The sequence below is a fragment of the Argentina silus genome, assembly GCF_951799395.1.
Source record: "Argentina silus genome assembly, chromosome: 19".
In the NCBI taxonomy this organism is placed as follows: domain Eukaryota; kingdom Metazoa; phylum Chordata; class Actinopteri; order Argentiniformes; family Argentinidae; genus Argentina; species Argentina silus.
Window position 1 is genome coordinate 9,584,199 of NC_139673.1, and position 19,948 is coordinate 9,604,146.

A 19,948-nucleotide genomic window follows, 5' to 3' on the forward strand; every position below is an offset into this window, starting at 1 on the left:
GAGTCATTGCTCTCGTCAAACCATTGCAGGGTTAACAAAACATTCTGCTGGAAGATGTCAGCACACTGGTTGATCTAAAACAGCCATTAACCACTTCCACCTTTAATAGGTAGTATTCAAACCATTTGGAACTGGACAAATTAAGCAAAAGTCATTCATTAAAAGAACAGTTTTATTTCACATAACACTGATGGAGGAAAATATCATACAAAAATATTTTCTTAACAATTCTTGGATTTAGAGACAGTTCATGACTTTGCAGTCTTTTTGGAAATGCAAATGCTTAACAGTACCTGACAACATTGCAGCCTCATCGCACAACTGACGCCAGTCTTCTCTGGACATTTTACAGGAAATCATCTACTCTCTCCGACTACATGGTGAGATACCGATGATCCCAGCAAGAGGTTAACACAACATCACCCAAAATGAGGGTTCTGGAGCAGCTCTAAATAAACTGGACACGATGCTGATTGGTTGACAACCCAGTGAATCACTGAAGGTGAACCAAGCCTCACACAATTCATCTCCCTGAGTTGGTAGACTGGGACACCCACTACGCCTTCACAATAGGCAATGCCCATGACCATCTCCCTTAAGGCTCTTCGTCTTTGTACTGAAAATCCCCTTCCATAGGCTCTGACGCAGGGCCCAAAGCCTGTCGTCTCGGGGGGGTCAGGGGTCACGCTGGGTTTCCCCACGCAGGCCCCTCAGGATTAGTCCTCCTCTGAGGACTGGTCATGAACCTCCCGGTAGGCGTCCAGTGGGCCCCCCTCAGGGTTGTAGCTCCCCATGCTGAGGCCCAGCCCCTCAGACAGCTTCTGGGCTGCCATGTTGGCCTGCAACTCCTGAAACAAACACAATGGGCACGGAAAAGGATGCTGACATGAAAAGGGCGAAAAAACCTGGACGCCAACAAAGCGCTAATCTGAGAAAAGAAAGTACTCTGGAAAGTATGTGCGTAGGTTTGAGCGTACTGTAGCCTCGGCGAGATGACAACAATCTATGTGTGGTAGAGAGTCATACTTATACTGTAGTTTGAGGGTGTTTTGATCATGTCAGTACTGGACTGAACAGTGCAGTGTTTTTAATTCAATGGCCTTCCTTCGTGACAGTATGCAGGGCTATGTTGTGGTGTGAGTTTGTCAGACATATGTTGCCACTGGGCTCACCTTGTATTTCCTGGTCTGCTCACACTGCAGGTCAGCTGACTCTTCCAGGGACAGTAACATGGCGGGGCTGTGGTGCAGAGGGGGAAGCCTGGCCGCAGTGATGTCGTCAATGTGCTTCTTGTCCCTCTCCTTCCTGGCCTCGGCTGAGATAGGTGCATAACCCCCGGGGGAAGGGCTGGGTGACGGGGAGCTTGAATGGGAGCCGTTTGTCTTAGGGACCAGCCTGCAAAACATCATAGAAACAGAGCCGGTATTTCAAACAGTATCATATCTTCTCGTCCATCACAACATGGAGCAGGCTTTCAAGACACATAACGATACGATATGAAGGACTTACTGATTTGGCTTAAACTTGTGTCTCGCTGTAAACACATTCTTTTCTGTCTTCTCCAGGACCTCTATGTAGTGTGGTTTCTTCAGTGGCTGTCTGCCATAGCGGGGAAAGACAGAAGCTGTGTTGCACAGTGTGTCTTCAGGGGAGTCAGTGGAAGCGGCACTAGTGTGTTCAGACAGACTGACCCTCTGCAAGGCCTCAACCAGATCACCCTCTTTTGTCCTATCAGAGTTCAGAGGGGCCCCAGCATCACCACCGGCAGGGTCAGTCCCAACAGCAGACACTTTAGGTAGGACAGTGTTGACTTGTTGCTCGTCAGTGCCGTTAACTTCCAGCACACGAGGTGAGAGGGGTGAGACATTCATCTCTTGAACTTTCTCCCGTGCTGTGTCCCCATCTTGCCTGCTCTGGTGGGAGGTTCCTGGTAGAGCAGGTTGTCGTTGTGTCAAAGCCTGCTGGTATTTGGACTGCAGCTCTGTCCTGACAGTTAACAACAGGTCCTGCTTCCTCTCCTCCTCTTCTTGGTGGGCGAGAGCAAGGCGCACTCTCTCTGCAAAGTCCGAGATCTTTTTCCCTTTGTCCGGAAGGGTCTGGATGAACCTCCTGTTGATAACAATGAATATCAAATCAGTCTCTATCAACACAGCAGTTGGCAGTATTCAACCACAAGCTAGCAAGATAAATCATCCAGATATTAAACATAATCAATAGGCTACAGCATATTTTATTACTATTCATGGATAGCTAACAGGCAGAATAGATCGTCTTGCATAGAAGTAGGGATTTGGAGATATAGCCCTAGGATGTCTAAAGTTATTATCACATTCACTAAAGTTAGGCTCTGGCCATCTGAGCAGCTATCAGATGAACGGCGCAAGACAAAGTTACTTACTTGTTCGATAATAATTTATTTTGGCGTGAAAGTAATTCATGAAGTTGTTCTTTGCTCTTGCTACTGAGATCACCCACTAGTCCCTGACGTTCCTCTCTCCACGATGATGAGGACATTGTCATCTAAATTCCGCCCAAAAAAAAGATGGCTAAATACCTAATGAGTTAGCCTTATAAAGACATATGCTGCTTAGTTCATTCGCGTAATATTTCACCAAGTGCTGGGCATGGATATTCAGTATTATATACTCCAGCTAACTGACAAAGATGAGATAATAGTCCAGTCATGATGACATGTTGACATGACAGCGCTGTCACTACAAACCGGAAGAGGAACCGGAAGTAGCGCCGATCACATGTACCATAGAAGAACATGGGTTGAAACAAATCTCTTTTCTTATTATTTCTTTATCTGGGTATTCTCTCAGTAGCAGATGTTATCCCCTAATTGTATTCGTTTAGTTATCTGTGATGGAACATACTTTTTTTCAAAGCACGTGTCAGTGAGATCAAGACCATAGCAAGGGACGCACATCACAGACGACAGGGCACGTCGTTGATCAGATGGCGCCACCCAGCGTTTTAAAGCAACAACTACATTGGTGAATATAACAGTAACACGTGATGTTTGGAATTTTAGGACACAGTTGCAAACTTGCATGAATTCTACAATCACACATTCGAGATGGTCGATTGTATTATCTTTATTTTCAAAACATACACTACATTAGATGCAATGGATATGTATCAGCCAAGAAAGGCACATCATAAAGCTATGGCTTCATTGTTCAAAACACCTCTTGGACACACAGTCCTGGCAGTGTAGACAATATCTGTGCCTCTGGCTCAGGGATGGCAGTTACTGCATTACTAGAAATACAGTTCTTCAGTTTTGTCAGTTATAAACTTAAATAATATTTAATCATAGAAAAAAGCAACAGATTCTCACCACCGGTTTGTGATATCAGTGATTAGGTGGATAACAAAGGCACAAAGCATATTTCATAAATATTTCAGTTACATAATTTGCCAAATAACAAATGTCATCTCATTTATACAGAGCAAACAAAACATTTCAGGAAAAGGATAGAGTATAAATATAAACCTTCATTCAAGAGTTCCATAAACCATATGTGTACATTCACTGTAAACAAAACAAAATTGAACCCTTCAATATACCATTTTCAAACATATTATTTACAAAACATATTATTTACATATGTGCAATATAGCCTCTTCATAATTTACAGCACAGTACTGTGTAAAGTATGCTAAATAAGTCTATGTATCAAATTAATTTTCCATACGATTCTCTATGTTAATATTTGCTGTCATCTCCATAAGCTTCATGAAAGGTGTGTAGATTTTGGATGGACTTGATCTGGTTCTAGAATAGGATAGGGCTGAAGTAGACTCTTCTAAACCTGAGGCCATGTCTGAGGTTTGATCTGAGGCAGACTCATCTGTCCTGGTGGTTTGGTCTGGTCTTAGCGGGGCAGTTAGTGTTGGGCTTGTTAGAGTTCCACAAGATCTTGAGGGATTAGATTCCAGAAACCTGCTGTACTCGAGAGGAGTGAACCTGAGGAGGCTAGACTCCAGTCGGCTGGGTGGTGGTGGACTGGATCTGAACGCCCTAGCCTGAAGATGGGTTGATAGAGGACGGTGTTGGGTTGGGCTTTGTCTGGGTTGGTATTGGCTTGGCGGAGGTTTGATGTTAGATTCAACGTCACCCCTCTGCATTTCAGGTCTGTGGAAGCAAAAGGAGAAAGGAGAATAAGCAGACTAAGAATCAACCTTGCCAGACAGAAACCCTTATAGTACATGTCCTTCTTCTAGCATTGTGACTGCCTATGGCCCCTGGTCTGAGCATTGATTACTTTATCTTATGATGACTGATGGATAGATGATTCACTTACTTAAATGAATGTATTTGTTGTAAGTCGCTTTGGATAAAGGTGTCTACTAAATGCCATAAATGTAAATGTAAATATACATGTCAATGTCCTTACCTGGGGAGCAGGTCACAGCCCACTCCTATCTCTCTGGTTTGCCTGACTTCTCTTGTCTCACTCTGTACAGACATAAAATACTTCAGCTTGTCTTCTAACTCATTATTCTAGGAAGAGGAAAAGAGCAGAGCAGAGTCAGATCAGATCCATGCAAATGAGATGATTATGATGCAATCCAAGCGTTTGAGACAGAAACAGGTACTGATGTCACTACAGCTGCGAAAGCGAATTGAGAAGTACAGTAAAAAAAAAAAAAAAAAGCACACGCCGATTGACACTCAAAAGCAAGGGGGTACTGAGTAAATCTTCTCATAAAGTCAAAGTTTTCACTACCGTGCGCATGCATTTGTAATGACTTGTCTAGACGGTGAAGAGGGGGCTGGGAAGTCCCGTCTAGTCTTACCTCACAGTCCACGATAGCGATTCTGTCCAGAAGCTCGGCAATGAACATATCCTTCTGTGCCACTTTCGCTCGTAATGATTCAACCTTCACGAGGAAAAACACATTCATGTCTCCGTGTATTAACCTCAACCCACATTACAAAGTACTCATTTGCATTACCTGACAGCAACTGACTGTTTGTCTGCCAGTATTGGATGTATGTAAATGAATGTTGATTGTACAAACAAATGTGTGTGTCAAAAGTCTATATGTTTGTATGTCGTTCCTCACCTCCTCTATCATGCTTTTGACCTTTCTCTGCTGACAGAAGACCATGTCATTCAGGTGCTTGATTCTCTCCCGGAGTTCAGAGGCCTCCTCTTGTATCTGCTCAGACCTGTTGGAAGACCAGCAGGTCTGTCAGCTTGGCAAACCTCAGGTAAGACCAACTTGTATCAACGCATTCTAATGTTATATCGTTATCAATCACGTATCATACCCAACACATTTGGGTTGATACTGTATTAGTACCTCTTGGTTGCAACCGCATCTGTTTTGTCTGTGAGCTCCATCAAGCGTAAGCGTTGTTCACATTCCTGCAGTTTCTTGTGAAGGTGGCCTTTTTCCTGAAACAAATATGAATATTATCGATACTGAATGAATCTTGCCCACGTTATTTACCTGAAAATGATGTCGATACTACAGTAGGCTATCTTCCATGATGCTGCATGTTTGATGATGACCCTGGGCCTACCTGTCCCATACAGTCCAGTAGGCGCTCCACCTCACTGATCCGTTGATCCCTCTCAGCGATCTTGGCCACTGCAATCTTAGCATTCCTCTCTGCCTCCTCCAATCGCCTCACATACTCATCAATTTGGGCCTGGTTGATAGAAACACGTATAATTGCTCATGTAAACAGCTCATACTGTAGGCCATGTGTGTTCTTATCATACAAAGTGATGGGGGGCTTTTGACTGTCAACAGTTCTACTCGTGAATTATCTGTATTGCAGTAGTAAGTCTGTTATTTGTACCACTAGAGGGAGACGCATACCACTCGTAAAACCACAGTGTCACTTTGGAAACCTGTTACACATACCTTATGTAAGGTTTAGGATTTAAGATTCTATTTAAGATTTCAAGATGGTGGATATTTCAAGATATCTCCTGCTTTGGTTTTCCTTCGTGATTTATCAAACAGCACCATATTTCGATTGGTATTGAATGAATAGGATGTGATGAAGTGATGGGAGGAGACATAATGATGTAGGCCTACCTGTAGGTTCTCAATCTCCTCTCTGTGCATCCTCCGTTCCTCCATCAGCCTCTCTTCATGCTGCCTCTGAAGCCTCGTCGTCACCTCCTGGACTGCATGGCTGTTGGCCTCCTGAGACGAGTCCACCTGAACAACATAAGGAAACCTTGATGCTTAGTAGGGCCAGTTTCATAGGATGACATTTGAATTCAAGAAAGTTTGATTCATGATAAAGGGAATTGCAGCCTCTTTTGATACCATATTAACTGTATGAACTCAAACATATCAGTGCTAAGGGCAATGTCTGTTTGACCTGACTTGAAAACTGAGATTGAAATGTCATAACCTGTCATTCATCATGACATAGAGCTGAGTTTGAGTGTTCAGAGATCAGAGCAGACATTGAGTCAGGGAGAGAGATCAAGCGTTGAATGAAAGAACCAGGCCATGTAGCAGATGAAATCAAGCAGAGAATATGCGGAGACTGGAGGAGAGAGGAATATAAATTGAACCCACAGTAGAGCAGGGTGCACTGAGAGAAATCAATGATAAATTGGTCAGATCACACAAATTAGGTCCAGTCGGTGTTAATATGAAGACCTGTGGGCTTATCTCAAAGTCAAGTCAATCCAACACCAATCTAATCTGTTGCTTCAACTCTGCATTCGTTAAGTGATCACAGGGTACATGCCTAGCCTGTAGGAGTGCCGTGAAGCCCTCAGCAGTGAGCCCCTCTCAGCAATCTCTACCAGGCTCATTCTCTGATAGGCTCTGACGGGAGGAACAAGACAAAACTTGACATGGCCACTGTTTGGTGGTCAGCTCACTGTCTCATTTGACACATGACGCTCTACCACGATTGCATTAGCCATAGCCATAGTGTCATTTTGATAGCACTCCACTTTCCCTCCTAAAGACCTCTTCACCCCCACTACCCCCTTGTACAAGTTTCTCTCCTGTTAATAAAAAAATGCTTCTTCTAGCATTGTGACTGCCTATGGCCCCTGGTCTGTGCATTGATTACTTTATCTTATGATGACTGATGGATAGATGATTCACTTACTTAAACAAATGTATTTGTTGTAAGTCGCTTTGGATAAAGGCGTCTGGTAAATGCCATAAATGTAAATGTAACTTTGACTACAATGATGTGCACTGTCTGTATTCAAGTCTGTACACAGTCACAGCCTACCTGTTGTTTGAGTGTGAGGTTTTCTGCGTTGGCAGTGGCCAGTTGCTTCTCCCTCTCCTTTAGCTTCTCCTCAGCCTGCTCACAGGTGCGCCGCAGATTCTTCATCTCATCACGGGTGTCCACCCGGGTCTGACAGCCCTCCAGAAGAGATTTCTGTAAAGGAACCTACTTTTTTATTCCTCAAACCTACCCAGACCGTCATACAGTAGGCTTGCAGCAGGCAATCAACAGAGGAGAGTCTCACTCATTCTCTGAAACTGAGAACAGCTTAGAAAATACGTGATCTAGAAAATGAAAATTCGACAAGGCGTCCAGGGAGTACAGTACAGTACATTCACATACATCTCTGTTTGAGAGGACAAACCTAATCCTAGACTAAAAAAAGCATCTTCAATGGAGAGTACCTTGAGAGGAGTTGAAGCAGAGTGTTATGAGACATGGGTTGTCAGCGAGGCCTGTGTAACAGTGTCACTGATGTATGTGTACCTGCAGGTCGATGTTGGCAGATATGAGAGAGCTGTTCATCTGGTCGAAGCTGTCTAGGGCCGCAGTACGAACCCTCACCTCCGACTCCAGACTGCGCCTGTGGGAGTTGGCGACCTGGAGAGAAACACACGGCAGGTTATGATCTCCCTATCTATTCTATCTACGGTTTTGTTTTAATGAGGAATTCAAGGACATTTCTTTTTTGTTGTTGTTGAGCTCCAATCAATGATATTGACGGTGGTTATATTGACCACGTGATTGTGCATTTCTTACCCTGATATCTTGTGATAGCTTCTCCACTGACTGTTGCATTCCTCCAAACTGTCCGTACATCCGCTCCCGGACCTTCTCGAGAGAATCTCTCACCTGTGCGACACAGAGATAACACACCCATGTAAGTAATCCATCCTCATCGCTTCACATCGCTCCAGGTCATCAGATCCATATGAATCCTGCATGGAGGGGCTGGTGGCCAGGACACAGAGCCAGGTTGGCTGGTGTACTGTACTGTAGGTCTCGGCTATGTTTGTTTGTTTACACTCCTTGACGACCAATCATCTCGTCCTCATCCTCATCCTCGTCCTCGTCCTCTCCTGTCTCCACTCACCTCCCTGATGTACCTCATCTCATCTCTCAGGTGATTGACGGACCACTCGCACGCCATCACTTCCTGCTGTCTGTCCGTGCCCGTCCTCTGCACCACACCGTACACCTTGGGCCCGCTCTGCGGCGACATCTCTGTCGCCCCATTGGTCAAGGCTCCGGGGCGCTGAGGGAGACAGGATAATTCCGGTCAGGTTTCTAGGCACACTTCACTGGCCCTGTGTGTGGGTGTGGGTGGGTGTGTGTGTGTGTGTGTGTGTGTGTGTGTGTGTGTGTGTGTGTGTCTGTGTGTTTCGTGTGGGTGTGTGTGTGTGTGTGTGTGTGTGTGTGCGTGCGTGCGTGCGTGTGCGTGCATACGTGCGCATGCTCAGGTATTTTCGAGAATTGCTGCTGAGTACTCGAAACTGGAGGTTGAGAACCAGCAACTAAAACAGTATGCAGGGTGCAGTGAGGGTGTCATGTTTCTGCAACCCAGTACATAAGCTCCTGCTGCCTGCCTATTGTTCCTTCCTTAAACCAGGCTCCCAAGGCTCTCACTGTCCTGTAGGAGCACTACCAGGAATTGGGGAGGCTCAATACTGTACATGTATGTATGACAGGAGGAATTTATTGAGTGACCCAGATATACAACAGCTCACATTTCAATCTTGTCATATCACACAGCACAATGCAAATATCTGCTCAGTCTTATTGACTGATTGAAACAATGTGCTATAGATGCATTCTCTATTCACACACCTGAGCAGTCTCTTATCTTTACTCCACATTGTTTAATAGAGGAACAACACACAACGACCTTCCTTGTGACTCCAGTATGACTCATGTAGAGAGTATACACTCACCGAAGACTTTATTAGGAACACCTGTACGCCTTCTCATGGTGGAGGTGGTGTAATGGTGTGGGGAATGTTTTCTTGGCACACTTTGGGCCCGTTAATACCAATCAATCATCGCTTGAATGCCACAGCCTATTTGAGTATTGTTCCTGACCATGTGCATCCCTTCACGGCCACAATTTACCTATCTTTTAATGGCTACTTCCAGCAGGACAATGCACCATGTCACAAAGCAAAAGTCATCTTCTTCAGTGGCCTTCCCAGTCACCGGATCTGAATCCAATAGAACAGCTTTGGGATGTGGTAGAACGGGAGATTCACAGCTTGAAAGTGCACCTGAAAAATCTGCACGAATTGCATGATGCAATTATCATGGACCAGAATCTCAAAGGAATGTTTCCAACATCTTGTGGAATCAATGCCACGAAGAATTGAGGCTGTTTTGAGCGCAAAGGGAGGCCCTACCCAGTATTAGTATAGTGTTCCTAATAAAGTGTTCGGTGTGTATCTGGGTGCCTATGATACATTTGCTGTATCTGCACACAGGTCTCTATGACCTTTGGTAATCTGTTTGGAGTCAGAGGAACTGGTTGTATCCACTGTGACAAGCACATCAGCACAACACACTACAATAAAAATACTGATCAACACTTGGATTTATCTGAGAGTAGGTTCACGTGCAACAGTGAATAGTTTGCATCTTTCTAGTTCATGCACCGATAGCAGAGTTTACCTCAGGGAGTCTCTGTAAGTCTAGACTTACTGTACTAACCATGTATTCTGTATTCTGCCATTATCACTCATCTTGTGTTTGTTTGTGGTTGTCTACTGTACCTGAACAGGTGACTCTCTGCCAGCTGGTCTCTCTCTTTGGATCAGGCCGTTCTTCTTCTTCAAGGAGCCGTTGACAACCTTCTCTTGCAGAGAACAACAAACACTCAATAACACATATGTTGTTGTCACCATATACGGAGACACTGGAACCTGGCCATTACTGACACCTTGAAATGAGTTTTTTTGGAATCCACATATTTGGTTTGCAAATGATATACATCAAAGTAGCTGACACGACACATTCCTCTGTGTAAGGAAAAGCCATGAGATAGAGTTTTAATGTGTGTACCATTTATCTGTTGTCATCAAACTGTTGATGACAGATTACAACTGCTGAATGTTCACATACTGTGGACATACATTCACAACCGTAATTTGATTTATATGATCAGAGTTCTAGTCCTCATTTAGTCATACCCCATGTGTTTTCTGAATACTGCAACACCCGTAGGAATAGGAGCGGGGAAATGACATGGTTTTTGACACGACTTAACCCTTCAATAACAAACTCCTACAGCACAGAGTCTGATATTTGAACATCACCGACGACAACATTTAAAAGCTCTTGTTTCTCAGAAAAGAAAAGAGAGCTTCCCTGCTGAATAAATATTTGCAGAGTGAACTTCAGCCAAGACCTCCAGGCAGCGTCCCCCCGTCCTCCTGACCAAAAGATAAGAGAGAGAGAGAAAGAGAGAGAGAGAAAGAGAGAGAGACGAGGACCAAGAACAATGAGGCCAGTGTTGTTTCATGGCCTCCTGAGCTGGACAGAGCTTCACATTTCCACCCTAGATAATCCACAGAGCAGCCTGGCTGAGGAATTATGAGGGGCTCCTAATAGGCAATGTGAATTCCAATAGATGGGAGAGAAGAATGCCTGTCATCATGTTTTATGGCCACAGCTACAAGAGTGACTGTACACTCCCTCTCAAATAACTAAATATGACAGGCTATGTTAGGTGTAAATATTAAGTAGTACATTATCTGATGTTGGAGCGTATTTGCAGAATATATTTCCCCATGGATTCTTGACTTGAGCTGCAACAGAGCAGTTTCATCCAGGAAGAGAAGGGGGGCCGTGCACACAGTGTTTACCTCATGCTGGAGGAACTTGACCCTGCTCTGAGAAACCACTGGCACCCTCTGTTATGTAATCACCGACAGATGAAAGAGCCTTAGTCCAAATAACACTCTATCAAAGCAGTGTGAAATGTTTGCCTTTATTCTCATTGATTTACATTTCATATAATATTGCCCAAGCCTAGCTGTTTTTGTACACGATTGCAGAATGAAAGGCTCCACTGGGATAAATAAATACGTGTCCTGTATTTCCTTTCCTGAGGGCAAGTAGGCCGTCTGCACGTGTGGAAGTTGCCATACATGTCATGTCAGGAGCACAAAGATTTGCTCATGTATCCCAGTTGATAGAATGGCATTGTCTTTGACATTGTCTTTGACATTGTCATTGTCTTTGATGACTATCTTTTGACATGAAACCTTTGTGGCAATAACATCTATAGCTGCAGGCTGTTAAACTCCAGTCGTAGCGCCTCTGTGCTAAAGTTCCACACAGTTCGCGCGGAAAAGATGCATTACACCACATCCAGCCCACAGACACTGATAGGCCTGTCTCCCACAGAGTCTCAGGTTACAGAACACACCCTTTTTTTATTTCTCTTTTGTCATTGTTCCCGCTGAAACAGAAGCTCTGTCTTAAAAAAGCTCTGTCTTCACAGCATATACTCGTCACTCAGCTATCTTGTCTTGCCTGTTTTCTTTCTTCCTCTCTGTTTCTTTTTCCGTCACATGCCAAGTCTTTTTGTTTCCTGCCATCCAGGTTTCGGTTCCAACTACAGTCCCAAGTATCTGTGTATAATATGGGGAGTATTGCCTATATTTTACATTCCTCTGCAGATAACATCTAAAGGAAGTTCAACCATGAAACAACTCTGGTTTCAAGGATGGGAATGCCCATAGAAATATGCAGCATTCAGTTAGTGTTCCACACTCAATGCAGGTCACCATCCTCTGACTACTGTTTTATTTATTCAAAGTTTATCCATTGCACCTATGAATACTAAACTGGCATTATTGACAACAAGACAAGACTTGCAGTGCCCTCCATAAATATTGGAAAGAGGAAGCATTTTGTCTTCTTTTAGCTCTATACTCAGTATCAGTGTTTTCTTTTTTCAGATTGGTTTCACCATTTAGAAAGTACAACCCTTTGTATACATAGTACCCCCAATTTCAGGGCTCCAAAAGTATTGGACAATTGGCTTGACAGGTGTTTCTGAGTACAAGTCAGGTACAATAGTCAGGTACAATATGTTCTGTCACATCATTTGTGCAGGCATAAGAGAACTGTCAATGTTTAGTATTTATTCGTAGCTTTGCATTTGCCCTTGGAGTATGCTATTGGTGTCTGTTAACATGTAGTCAAAACCTTAAACTTACCAAAATCAACAGTTTATAACATCATTCAAAAAGAAAGAAAGCACTGGTGAGCTCAGTAATCGCAAATGGGCTGGTAGGCCAAGGAAGACCTCTACAATAGATGACCAAAGAATGCTCACCATAATTAAGAAAAACCCTAAAACAACTGTCCCATTGGAAGGTGCAAAACCACAAGTTATCCTCAAAAAGGATGGTCAGGTTACAGTTTGCTAAAAAGTACCTAAAAAGCCTGCAGAGGTCTGGACAGATAAGACGAATATGATCATGTATAAGAGTGATTGCAAGAGGAAAGTTTGGAGAAAAAAGGATCTGCCGAGATTTAAAGCATACCACATCTGTGAAACATGGTGGAGGGGGAGCAATGGTTTGGGCATGTATAGCTGCCACAAGAACTGGCTAACTTGTCTTAATTGATCATGTTACTTCTGACAGCAGCAGCAGAATGTATTCAGAAGTGTACAGAAACATCTGGTCTGCTGGAGTACAAGAAAATGCCTCCACATTTATTGGATGGAGCTTCATCATACAGTGAGACAATGACCCCAAGCATACTGCCATAGCAACTAGGGAGTTTTTCAGGGCCAAAAAGTTATTGACTGGCCAAGTCAATCTTCTGTTTTAAATCCAATTGAAAATGCATTTCATTTCCTGATGACAAGCAAAAACTTTAGGCAAAAAGACCTCAAAACAAACAACAACTGAAGATGGCTGACTTTAGGCAAAAAGACCTCAAAACAAACAACAACTGAAGATGGCTGCAGTACAGGCCTGGCAGAGCATCACCAGAGAAGATACCCAGTGTCTGTTGGGGTCAATGGGTTGCAGACTTCAAGCAGTTACTGCATGCAAAGGACTGTCAACCAAATACTAAACATGAGTACTTTATTTGGACATTATATGATTTTTTCCAGTACATTTGGATCCCTGAAATAGAGTAGAGTATGTTTAAAACATGCTGTACTTTCTAAATTTTGAACCCAATCTGAAAAAGAGAATCTCTACTTTAACCTCATAGTAATTGTTTGATTTCAAATCCAAACTGTTGGAGTATAGAGTTAAAATAAGACAAAATGCTTCCTCTTTCCAATACTTATGGAGGGCGCTGTATGTCAATCACTGCTACTGTACATACAGTCAGTCACAATTGAGAAAAGTCATAATTGCTTGCTGACAGACAGACAGACAAGCAGGCAGGCTGCCAGGCAGGCAGACAGACAGACAGACAGGCAGGCAGACATACAGAGACTGCTGCCCCTTTTAGACAGACAGACGGACTGACTGACAGACAGACAGACAGACAGACAGAGACCGCTTCCCCGACTGGGCAGACATAGACAAGCTGGTGTCATCCCTGAGATCAGACATTACGCCATTAGTTGCTATCAGTTGAACTTTGATGGTAAAGGGGTGGGGTGGGGTGGGGTAAGGTAGGGTAGATATTGAACAGATGCAAGGCCAAAGTACAAGGCCAAAGTACATGCCCTACTCTGCATTCTGTCACAAGCCTGCTCTCAGCACCGAAACCCCCTACAGCCTCTACAATGTTCAACACAGTACACACCGTACTGTCATCACTTAGAGTACTATATACAGTACATCTCTGCTTAACCAGCCAGATCTCAAGTACAAACAGAGCTTAAGGGCGAACCGCCTATGGTCAACACCGTGCACATCTTCACCATGAATTTAAATAAATAAATACAGTATGTGTATCTGGGCGGCAGGTAGCCTGGAGGTTTGAGAGGCCAGCCAACAATCGGAAGGTTGCTGGTTCGATCCCCGCTCCAGGAGGGATCTGGATGTGAGCTGGTGACTGGAGGGTTACTGGCATCATATCCAGGTCCCTACCACTGCCGTTGTGCTCTTGAGCAAGGCACTTAACCCCGAATTGCTCCAGGGGCGCCGAAAAAATGATGGCTGACCCAGAGCCCAGCGCTCTGTTCTCCCTGGGGGGGTGTGCACGTGTGATGTCTTGGAGGGGGGGTGTGCAGTGTGTGTGTGTTGTCTCGGGGGGGGGGGGGGTGTGTGCAAAAAGATTCATTCCAACAATTGATGAGAATTGATTGCATGGCAAATAAACAGTCTTTCTTTATTTTCTATTGTACGCATGGCTAATTATTCCAGAATCAGTTCTGGTGAACAGGGTTTGATGACTTGTTTGTCTTTTTTTATGGTTAGATATTTGTATGATACTGTCAATAGAAAAGGGTAGAAACAGACAATGTGGTACATGTCAACCTCTAAACTTTGTGCAGAGGACTGAGAGAAATCAGAAACAGCTGTCTTTGCATACAGTATGTGTGCTCACACCCCTGCGAGGATATGATTGCATAACCGTCCCAGATAACTAAACAGCCGTAATTCACTGGTTCCACCTTTTTTCTTGTTCTGTATTGTGGAGACGTGGAGTTCATGGCGTGTTGAAAGCACTAGAACAAAGCTGGGTCCTAGTCAGTCACACCTGACTTACAGTACATTGGTTTCATATTGAGTGTGATTGAGTATGTTTAATGGTAGAAGGCGTGTATGGGGTGAGATAGGGAAAAGATAAGACCCAGGTTGCAGTATTACTGTACATACTAGCTGGTGAGGATGTGTGTGTGTGTGTGTGTGTGTGTGTGTGTGTGTGTGTGTGTGTGTGTGTGTGTGTGTGTGTGTGTGTGTGTGTGTGTGTGTGTGTGTGTGTGTGTGTGTGTGTGGTGAGACTCACTGTGTCAGAGTTGGTCTTTTTGGTCTCATCTTGTCCATTACCCCCAGGATGCAGAGTCAGTCTGAGACGTCGGATTGACCTCTAAGGTGGAGGAATCAAAAACACAGACACACAATACATAATCAGTATCTCTGAATTCCTACTCTTTCAGCAAGTACCCGTCATCAATAGCATAGTTTGCTTAGAATTGGTCACATTCCCTCATGTGGTACATTTAGATGAAACAATGGATACATTTAAACAATGATTTGTTATGTGAGTCTTAATGAACATTTTATTACATGGTAATAAACACATCATTCTGTCTTACAACAAGCTGTCAACACTTGAAGCTGAGGAATGTTGCTGATGATGACCAACTACAACAGGCCAGTCCTACAACCAGTCCTTCTAATTATAGACTGTGACTCCTCAACACCGCAAACGAACATTATGGAAATACAACTACGCTGAGGAAGCTTTCAAAGAAAATTGCTGGTTATGAAAGGACGTTTCCGCTTTGTTCTCGACTACTCTAACCTAAGTTTCCTCACCATGAGCTGATTTACATAACTCAATGTTTTGGCAGCACTCACTTTCTAAGACAGTTATATTGCCAAAATAATCTCTTGGTTGAGGGTAAAACCATAAGGGTGTAATAATCGTCAGAGGGATTAATCCAACCCCATTGAGATGCCTTTAATGTTGGCTATATACTGTGTGTAAATCCTTTCATGGGACTTCATTAGCTGTGAATGGTTTCTAATGGCAGTTTAGTGCAGCGGTCTACTAGGCACAGGGAGCTGATGAAATAAACATGACAGCCTTGTCTCCCCTATACTGGGCTCTCATTACACACTCATGCAGATAAACATATCCCAGGGCAAGCGTGAAAAATTCCAACAGGAGGGAGGAGGGTGTGTGTGTGTGTGTGTGTGTGTGTGTGTGTGTGTGTGTGTGTGTGTGCTGTTCGGGACAGAAGCTGGTCCCCTGGGGACTCACTTACCTCACTGGACTGATCCAAAGTGTCCTCGGTGGTGGTGACCGTTCCAGGCGAGCTGTAGCGTAGCATGTCTCCCTGTGTCCCTGTCCCGTCCACTCCCCTGCTCTCTCTTCCCGTCTCTCTCGCTCTCTCTCTCTCTCTCTCTCTCTCTCTCACTCGCCCTTCCTCTCACACTCTTTCCGGAGTACTGTACTAAACTAACACAGTGGCCACCTGCCCCCAGTTCCAGCCAGAGAGAGAAGGGGAGGGGGGGGAGAGAGAAAAGTTCCACTCTGACAGTCCAATGCTAGAATTCCTCCTCCACTTGATAAAGGGCAGGAAATAAGACCTCCACAAGACCTGGTATTCCTTTGAGTGTCAGTCAGAGATGTGTGTAGCCTGTGTTAGTCCAGTCCTACGTGGCCCCACACACAGCCCCACCTCTCCAGCGTAGGGAACTATGACAGTGTCCCTCCCAGCCCAGCCTGACACTCCACCTGACTCCACCTGGCTGACAGAGCTGTCAGTCGCTCAGCAACCGCTCTCTCTCTCTCTCTCTCTCTCTCTCTCTCTCTCTGAGTCTCCCATCAGACCTGTCGGGCCACATTTCACCAGCTCTCCGCCTTCCACCTGCCCCCAGAGCCGGGCTGTCTCAGGGTGTGTCCCCTCTCACTCACCCAGGGACAGGTGGAGCACTCATTATCCACGGGCGTGGCCTTGAGGTGGGGCTGTCAATCACAAAGGGGACACATTATAGCCTAATCAATTCCTCTCATGGCAGGTCAATGGCAAGGCTACGCATAACTGCTGCTAGTAGCAGCTGTGTGGTGTACTTCTGGATTTGACAGTAAATAGTTTGTGAGAACCAAGCCGGAGTTGATTTACGGTTGTTTCGGGACAGGTAATCCTCTGGTCACATTGAGGTTTCGAAGGTGTTTTTTTCAAGGTTTGTTTTCAAATGAATGAGGCACGTCATTGTTGTTCAGACGCTAATTCTGCCTAATCTCACATCTTAATGAGAGGGGGATTTGTGGACATAGATTCCTGATCTAATAGGGCGTTAGTGAATATGAAAATATTGGGTTAGATTATACTACCTCACCTCCCAGGGGCAAAGAATGAAGTGACACATTCCTCAGCATCACAAAGGTAGGTCACATTCCTGTCATGACTACAGTCACAACCATAGAAATAGATATTAGTAGATATGACATATAATAATAGTTAATCTAAGAGTTATTAAGAGTAATTAATAAAAAATAATAATGGTAACTCCCTTTCCTCCCTCAGCCGAAACAGAGACAGAGAGATGGGAGACAGAGATAGGACATGCACGATTTGTCATGGGAATGCTGTAGCAGAGCAGGGAGGACACATTCCACATTAATCTGTTTTAACAACAACTTGACAGAAAACCAAGGTCAAGACAATGTCCACACCGTATATATACTATAAATACACGTACGCAAGCATGCACACACACACACACACACACACACACACACACACACACACACGCGCCCACACACTCAAACACACACACACACACACACACACACAATACAGTAGGCCATCTGAGAAGTTATGATTTAGCAATGAAAATAAATGGGACAGAATAAACAGATTATGAATGATAACATTCTGATTTCACAAAAAAAGATAAGACCATATGTCTTGTTGCTGTAAACGAGGGGGGTGGGGGGGGGGGAAACATAGCAAGATTCAATGAACAAGAGGAGTGATATACCCACGAGCCTCGGAGGTTAATCAGTAGCCAAACAACCAACAAACGGGTGTGTTTACTTTTGCAATCAGTGAGCCAGCTCACCTCCGCAGTTGGGGCCACCCTTCAGTGTTTTACACCGTAGATCATCTCTGACAGAAACAGGGTCATCTTCTCTCTACTTCTCAGTTGTCCTACCGTATTTCACTATCCCATGCTTACTGTATGCCAGCTGTGTTGATCACAATCTTATTGTGTTACCTTCAACAACAGTGGTGCTCTTGTTTACGCCCCGGCTGGTCTTACAAGAACGACCGGATTCACACGAGAACTCACATCTGAGAGCAGAGCTGAGCTCAGGCCATGCCCACGCCTCGCATCTCCCCTAGGGCATCAAACGGAGAAGTCCGGAGTATTTCACTCGTCACCTGACATCATCAGCATTCCCAACCTGTATACAGTTTACGAAGCAGAAAGCTGCCAAACGACTCAGACACGGATTATGACTTCATTTCCTTTCACAATGGCTCGCTCTGTTTTCAGTGCACTCTGAAAAACGTAACATAACATCACGACGTGACACAACATGTCATTGTGTTGTGTTGTGTATAGTGTTATTGTGATTCATTTAGCATTTTTTGAAGGGCTTAAAAAGTGTCCTTCCCATAGAAGACATGCCTGAAAGCAGACAGTCATTGTCTGACATTTAGACCGCAACTAGTTGTGCAATTACACAATGACAGGTCAAGTCGTTCCATCTGAAACTGGTTAGAGAGGAGATTTCTGTCTTGTCCAGTGATAGCCATCCACTTAAACCATCAACTCTCACATCATAACTCCCCCAAACAAAGGAAGGGATCTCACTGACGCATGTCTCAGATTCACCCACCGCTGGAGTGAATGGCGGTTTAGGGCCTTAATGGGGACCATGCAGTGGGAGTGTCCCCCTCTCTCCCTCTCTCTCTCCCTCCCTCTGGGTCAATAGAGGTTTGTGACAGCCAGGCTGGGGAATAAAGGCCAGCTGCCAAGGATCATAGACTCCTATTGGGATTCATTAGCTGCCTACCACCGCCTCATCATTAATGCTCTCACCCGTAGATGGAACACATCAATCAGCACGCCTGTCCATCAACACACTGTTCTATTCTCCCTTCAACACTCAGTCACTCAGACTCTCTAGATGTATTCTCTATACTTGGTCAAATGAAAAAAAATCCCCATTCTGTCTCCACTCTCATGAATAGGGATTTGGTTTGTTTTGAAAATGAGCATCAGAAATCATTGTCTATTTGCTTAGTCCCTTTAGTTGTTGGTCTCTCTCCGTATCTGACATGCAATGACACTTTTCTATGCAGAACCAGCTTAACAAATATTGTCAGGTGGACTTGAGAACAACAGACACAACAGACACAACAGACACAACAGACACAAGCTCCACATTCTAGATGTCTTTGAAATTCCTCACTTCCACCCTTGTGCCTTCAAAGTTTCTACAGCTAGAGGGCAGCAGAGTACTGTGAACACATTTGAAAAAAAAACCTTAAAAGTTGTCACTGTTTTTTTTTTGTCCAATAGGAGCTGTCTGTGAAAGCATGATATTCTTCAATCTTGTCTGAAATTGTACTCATTTTTCAATCAGACACGTCAAAAAAAAAAAAAAGTTATAATAGAGTGACTTGAAGTGAAAAAGAGAGTCTGAGGTTATGGTCCACTACTTTGAACTCAACAGAAAACCACTCCGACCATCTACCATGACAGCTTAATATTTTACAATTGTAGAATTGTAAGTATCTCTACTCACTCCCCTCCATCCCCTCTCTCACCAATCAAACTGCATGAGCTCAGCCAAGCACGGAACAGGAATTCCAAGAATGGTCATCCTGTAAAGCTCTCACAAAAGACCCCTCTCCCGCCACTACCCCCCCCCCCCCCCCCCCCCTAACCCCCCCACCTCCCCCAACCCCTCTGTATGCTGCACGGGCTGACAGAGAGGGGGCAGAGATGATCCCCTCGCATTTAAAAGGTTGATTTGTTTGTTCTCCACAGAATGGCGACAAATGCAGGTCACAGCCTGGGAACAATAGCCGGCCAGCCTTGCTGAGGG

General features: G+C 44.4%; 2 protein-coding genes across 5 annotated transcripts; both read right to left on the reverse strand.

Annotated features, from left to right (window-relative positions):
• Positions 1–201: 201 nt before the first annotated feature.
• On the reverse strand, positions 202–2,695 carry polr2m (RNA polymerase II subunit M). The gene is made up of 4 exons (XM_083691119.1): positions 2,399–2,695; positions 1,510–2,109; positions 1,173–1,395; positions 202–848 (listed from the first exon to the last, which is right to left on the reverse strand). The coding sequence occupies exons 1-4, from the start codon at positions 2,518–2,520 to the stop codon at positions 717–719; spliced, it is 1,077 nt and encodes a 358-aa protein (XP_083547245.1). The 5' UTR covers positions 2,521–2,695; the 3' UTR covers positions 202–716.
• A 385-nt stretch (positions 2,696–3,080) lies between these two features.
• On the reverse strand, positions 3,081–16,690 carry myzap (myocardial zonula adherens protein). 4 transcript variants are annotated; one of them, XM_083691118.1, is made up of 14 exons: positions 16,146–16,690; positions 15,161–15,241; positions 9,997–10,077; positions 8,331–8,492; positions 7,997–8,089; positions 7,724–7,837; positions 7,238–7,402; positions 6,067–6,192; positions 5,543–5,671; positions 5,320–5,414; positions 5,080–5,185; positions 4,810–4,893; positions 4,407–4,468; positions 3,081–4,144 (listed from the first exon to the last, which is right to left on the reverse strand). In XM_083691118.1, exons 1-14 carry the CDS (start codon positions 16,209–16,211, stop codon positions 3,691–3,693), a joined length of 1,818 nt encoding a protein of 605 aa, XP_083547244.1. In that variant the 5' UTR covers positions 16,212–16,690; the 3' UTR covers positions 3,081–3,690. The 4 variants fall into 4 exon arrangements, with proteins under 4 accessions (XP_083547244.1, XP_083547241.1, XP_083547242.1 ...); XM_083691115.1 differs by having other exon boundaries at positions 4,407–4,513; positions 16,146–16,685; XM_083691116.1 differs by having other exon boundaries at positions 4,407–4,513; positions 9,997–10,074; positions 16,146–16,684.
• Between the last annotated feature and the right edge of the window lie 3,258 nt (positions 16,691–19,948).